Raw genomic sequence first — 5,655 nt, 5'->3', positions numbered from 1 at the left:
CGGAGGAGAGCCAGGCAGACGGTGGTTCAGTGAATGAGCGAGCCCACCTCTCCGAGTCCTGTCTCGCCCAGGGAGCTCCTGGGCCCGGGGGAGTCGGGGTGGCCTGGCCGCTGGGGAGGTGGGGGGTAGGGGGAGGACCAGAACTCATTCTGGCCCGTGTTCTCTTCACACCTGTTCCTTCTGCCCGCGCACTGGTTCTTCCAGGCCGGGCTATGAGCGCACAAGGTCTGCACACGCTCACCCGGAGACAGCCCGAGAAAGGAGCCTGACCTGGCTCAGCTCACAGGGTGCAGGCCCTAGAGCTGCATGTGCTTCCTCCTCCCCGGAGTCCAAGGTCTTCTGTCTGGAGAGCGGAGAGATTCAACAAATCCCTAACAGGCAGGGATGAAGAAGTCACCAGCCTGCCGTGGCCACCTTGAATCCCAGTGCTGCCCCTTCCTTGCTGTGTGACCTTGGGTCAGTTACCTAATCTCCCTGGTCCTCAGTCTCTCCATCTGTAAAATGGAGTTAATGGCGGTATCTTCCTCCTAGCGCATTACAGAGGAGGAAACGAGTTAACACCGAAGCGATGGGAGCCGTCCCACCAGCAGGAGTCAGGATTCTGGGGACCGTTGTGCTGCTGTCAGGGAGGGGGGCAGGGGAGTGGAAGGAGAGGAAGACATTTCTAAGGCTTGTAGGGAGGCATGCTGTGGGGTCCAGTTCTCCCAGAGCTCTGGCCGCAGTCGTGACCCAGAAACTGCCACGGTGTCCATCCTCGTGGAGCATCTAGTCCAGGGGAAGAGGGGGAGGAGTGGCCAGAAGTGAGCACGGCGGCCATCAGCGCGGGATGCGCAGGCAGCTGTGCGAGCCGAGGAGAAACCTCAGGAGGAGAAGATCAGGGAAGACTTCCTGGAGGAGGTGATGCCAAAGCCCAGACCCGAAGGAAGGGCGGGGGGGGGGGCAGGCAAGTTAGGACTGAGGGTGGGGACATGCCAGGCAAGGGCGCTATGGTGGGGACCAGAAAGCAAGTGCAAAGGCCCCCAGCTGGGCGGGCCCGGCCCATGGTCCAGCTCACTCAGAAGAGAGCCTGTGAGAGCCGGGGGGCAGCCGGGCCCGCGCACACAGGCCCAGAGCACAGGCTGAGCGCTTTAGGGTGGCCCAGGCTCTACTGACCCCCGATTCCACCGAGTCCCTGCCCTGCCTGGTGCTGTCACGGATAAACATGATGACAGGAATCAGGAAAACATAAAAATATCCCAATTTATTGTGTACCTGCACATGTGCTTGGAGCTTTATCCAAACTTCTCGGATGAGGGACATGTCCCGCATCTACACTAGCCGAGACAGTGGTCGCAAGCCCCAGGTCACTAAACATTATGGGCCGGACCGTGTCCCCTCAGAGTTTACATGTTGAAATCCTCCGCGTGGGACGGGGTTTGGAGGCAGGGTCTTTACGAGGTGATCAAGCTAAAAAGGAGTTCCTTAGGGTAGGCCTGGCATCCCTCTAGAACGGTGGCATGCGGGCACAGATACCCAGGGAGGGCGCCACATGAAGGCATGAAGGCGGCAATTGGGATGTCACTTCCCGGGGCCACGAGCCTCCAAAGACGCCCGCAGAATCCAGGACAGTGGGGGGCACAGGCTCTACCTCGGAGCTTCAGGTGCACCAGCCCCGCAGGCACCTCGGTTTCAGACGTCCAGCCTCCAGGACCGCGAGAGGACTCTTTTCTGTCCAGCCACCTGTTCTGTGGCTCTGAGATGTGGCACCTCCAGCCAACCAATGCACCAAGAAGGTGAGTGTTTTGTATTTCATTTCATTTTCCGGCGTCGTGAGCAGCCACACGTGGCTGGTGGCTGCGGGACCGGCCAGCATGGCGAGCAGCTCCGGGCCGCCGCATCCCCTCGTCACGCAGAGAAGCCCAGGCTCAGAGAAGAGTGGCTCTGTGCCTAAGTGGCGGGCCAGGTGCTGCCCCCCGAGCCCGGGCAAGACTTACAGGCACTGGCTTGCCTGGAAGGAGGGAGGGAGAGCAAGCTTTCCAGCAGGAGACGCGGCCGTGCGCACAGGCGCATCCCCGTGCCGTCCGGTATGGTCACCACGAGTGCCACGGGCCATTTAAGCGTGACCAAAACTCAAAGTTCACCTCGACACTTGCACCGGCCTCTTGTCAAGCACACCGCAGCCTCCGGGGCTCCCGAGGGGGACAGCCTCTACCATCGTCAGAAGTGGGTCGGACATGCAGGACGCCATGTGCCCCGGCGAGCGCTGAGTGTGTGCCCACAGCCTCGGGCTACGGGGTCCATCCCCGATCTGCCCATTTCACAGGAGGGGAGATCGAGGCAGTTAGTGCTAAAGGGAACAGGAGAGGAGCGGCAAGATCCCCTGAGGCCAGGGGGCCAGGCGGCTGCGACTCTGTCACCCCCAGATGGGGCCCCTGATAGGGCAGGGGCCCCAGATGAGCAGAGGGGGAGGGGGAGGGGAAGGGGAAGTGGGCGAGAGGGGCGGGGACCCACCTGGCAGCCCCCAGCCGCTCTCACACACGTGCGCACACACAGCCGCACCCCACTCTGTGCCCACCTCCCTCCTTCTCTGTCTCTCTGTCTCTCTTGCACACACACTCACCCACACCCTGCCGCTGCCCCGCACAACCACAACCCCAGTCCCCACAGACCCACAGCCCCCAGCCACGGGTCCCCGTGCTTGCACGTGTCCAGCCGACCCACGGCCCCACACCGTCGCCCCCGAAGCCCACAGGTGAAAAAGAAGGAAGCTGGGACAAACCGTTTTTGAACTTCCGTGTTGCCAGGCTGTCCAGCTCCACCGCCCCCGAGGCTGGGCAGGGACTGAGACTCCCCAGAATCACAAGGGAGCTGGGGTGGGGGGAGGGGGCATTCATCGCAAACCCACTCACCCCCACTCCAGACCCCTCCCCGTTCCCACGAGCAGCCGCCTCCTCCAGGGAGACCTCCAGGGAGACCTCCGTGGGCCCAGGCACTGTGAGGGGGACCGTGGAGCCTCTGGACCCATCGCCAGCTGGGGGCCCTTTGTCCTGCCTCCCCCGGGGAGCCCCCCACGCTCCACCTCAGACGCTCCGCACGCTGGAGATGCTGGTCAGGGGCTCTCGCATCCGGAAGCTGAGCGACCGTGAGCCCCGAAAGCTGTCGCGGGGCCTGAGCGAGCTGTCCGTGGTGGAGGCTGCGGAATGGGCCTCGCCCACCTGGGCCAGGCAGTCCTGGGGCCCCCGCAGGCCCAGCCGGAGGCAGCCGCAGCAGAGGAAGGCCAGCACGGCCTGGCACACCTCCCTGCTGCGGAAGGAGTAGATGACCGGGTTCACGGCCGAGTTGAGCACGGCCAGCGCCAGGATCCAGTCCATGCCGCGCAGGTACTGCTGCGCCCAGTCGGTGGAGCTGAACACGTCGGCCAGCAGCAGGCCGAAGAGCGGGCCCCAGCACAGCACGAAGGCCACCAGGATCATGAGCACCGTCTTGAGCAGCCGGCGGGCCTTGCGGCGGGCCGGCGAGCGCGGCGCCTTCTGGCCGTTGGCGCGCACCACGCGGAAGATGGCCCCGTAGAGCGCGGTGACGGCCGCCAGGATGCAGGCGAAGACGCCCACGCAGAAGAGGATGTAGGCCTTGGAGTAGAGCGGCAGGAGGCTGGAGCAGCGCGCGAAGGCGCACACGCAGTTCCAGCCCAGCAGCGGCAGCAGCCCCAGCAGGCCGGCCAGCAGCCAGCACAGCCCGATGAGGCCGTACACGCGGCCCCGCTTGCTGGCCCCGCGCTCGGCCACTGGCCGCACCATGGTGGCGAAGCGCTCGGCCGCCGTGAACAGGAGGCTGAAGGTGGACGCGGCCAGCGCCGTGAAGAGCAGCCCCTCGCGCAGGAACCAGTGCGCCGGGCGCAGGTGGAAGGTGCGCGCGCCCGACAGCAGCACGTTGGCCAGGTAGGCGACGCCGGCCAGCAGGTCGCTGAGCGTGATGTTGACCAGGCAGTAGTAGACCCAGCGCCGCGAGCGCATGTGTGTCGCGATGGCCACCAGCACCACGAGGTTCTCCAGCACCACCAGGCAGCTCACGGCCACGAAGACCCCCCGCAGGACCCCCAGGCTCGCCTCCTCGGGGCCCCCCCGCCCGGCCAGCCGGCCCGAGTGGTTGTAGTGCAGGACGATGAGCCGGCTGTGTCCGCTGGCCGCCAGCTGCTGGCAGGACTCGGGGGGCCCTGGCGGGGACCCCGTGCTGTTCATGGCGGTCCCCTGGGGCAGACTGAGGCCCCCGGGGTGGCTGGGGCCCGAGGCAGGGTGGAGCCGCCCGCCACCGCCCGCTGCCTGCCCGGCCTTGGTTTCCTGTTGTTTCGAATTTCCTGTTATGTTCAAGGTACCCCCCAGGCTGGGGTGAGGCCGTGGACAGGGAGGGGCATCCCAACGGTCGGTGGCTCCCACCCGGGCTCCACCCGGCTCCCACCAAGGAACCGTGTCTCTGCCTCCTTGTGGTCCTAGAAAGCCCAGGGAGGGGTGGGGGCACCAGTGGGGATGGGAAATGGGTCGCCCCTCCCGAGGGCGCTCGCCACCGTTCCTTGGGCTGGGCAGCTCCCTCGCCCCCACAAGCCACCCTCTCCAGGCCCTAGCTGCTCTCCTGGACGGCTCCAAGCCTGCCTGGCACACAGTAGGTGCTTAATAAGTGTGTTAAGTGACGGCACACACGCGAGCACCCCCAGATACCTCATTGGAAGCATAGGTGCCTCCCGTTTCATTCCCAGGACGGACCAGCTGCGTGTCTGTGCGCAGAAGAGGAGGCTGAGGCCTGGAGACTTGGCACCAGCGGTCTCCAGCGGGAGGCAAACACCTGCACAGGGACCCACGTAGGTCTCGGCTGGGACCCTCTTTACTGGGGTGGCCTGCCCTGCCTCTGAGCTGGTTCTGCTAGAGCAGAGCTGCTGTGGACACCCCTCCCCCAAGATAGCACACCCCCCCCCCCGCTCAAGACAACCCCTCACCTCTGGAGGGGGAGGGGCTCATAGAAAAAATGGGAACTCACTCCCCCCATGCCTATCTGGGGATGCTGAGGACTGGAGCTGGGGGGGAGGGGTGCCCGGTGGGAGAGGGGTGAGAGTAGAGCCCATGCTCAGGAGTCTGTGTGGGGGAGGCACAGGGGTCCCATGAGGGGCTCCAGGATCCCCATCAGGGGCAGGGCTGAGGGCAGCCCAGCTGCCTGTGGCCGCCAAGCAGCGGCCCTCCCTTTGCTCACTGGTCAGCCCTGGGAACAGCACAGTTGCAGGGAACCACCGACACAGGTGCTGCCTGGCAGAAGCCATCGCGTCTTGTTACTGGAGGTGCCCAGGCAGAAGCAGGGACCTGAAGACGAGGCTGTGTGGACAAGGGCTACCCAGGCAGTGGGGCTGTGAGGCTGCGGCAGGGGGACAAGCAGCCACGTCTCTCTCAGGTACCACCCGGCAGGGCTGAGAACTGTGCCTTGGTCTCAACTTCACAAGGAACCACCCAAGTCAGCACATTCGAAGAGGGACACAGTGTGTTCTGAGGCTGAGCCTGGACCCTGAAATGGTACCTGATCCCAGACTGAGCCCTGATCCCTGACTGAGTCCTGATCCCAGACTGAGCCCTGATCCCTGACTGAGCCCTGATCCCTGACTGAGCCCTGATCCCTGACTGAACCCTGATCCCTGAC

At 64.9% G+C, this 5,655-nt stretch overlaps 1 protein-coding gene and 1 long non-coding RNA gene across 2 annotated transcripts; both read right to left on the bottom strand.

Annotated features, from left to right (window-relative positions):
• Positions 1-1,214: 1,214 nt before the first annotated feature.
• LOC132010769 (uncharacterized) lies at positions 1,215-2,838 on the bottom strand. Its single transcript, XR_009402281.1, has 2 exons — positions 2,759-2,838; positions 1,215-2,326 (listed from the first exon to the last, which is right to left on the bottom strand). It is a non-coding gene; the product is annotated as an uncharacterized LOC132010769 (long non-coding RNA).
• Positions 2,839-2,976: 138 nt separating this feature from the next.
• Positions 2,977-4,316, bottom strand: S1PR4 (sphingosine-1-phosphate receptor 4). Its single transcript, XM_059388609.1, has one exon. It carries the CDS (start codon positions 4,215-4,217, stop codon positions 3,060-3,062), a length of 1,158 nt encoding a protein of 385 aa, XP_059244592.1. The 5' UTR covers positions 4,218-4,316; the 3' UTR covers positions 2,977-3,059.
• Between the last annotated feature and the right edge of the window lie 1,339 nt (positions 4,317-5,655).

This window comes from Mustela nigripes, chromosome 2 (assembly GCF_022355385.1).
Source record: "Mustela nigripes isolate SB6536 chromosome 2, MUSNIG.SB6536, whole genome shotgun sequence".
NCBI classification, from domain to species: Eukaryota; Metazoa; Chordata; class Mammalia; order Carnivora; family Mustelidae; genus Mustela; species Mustela nigripes.
This window is presented reverse-complemented; position numbering and strand designations above follow the sequence as displayed.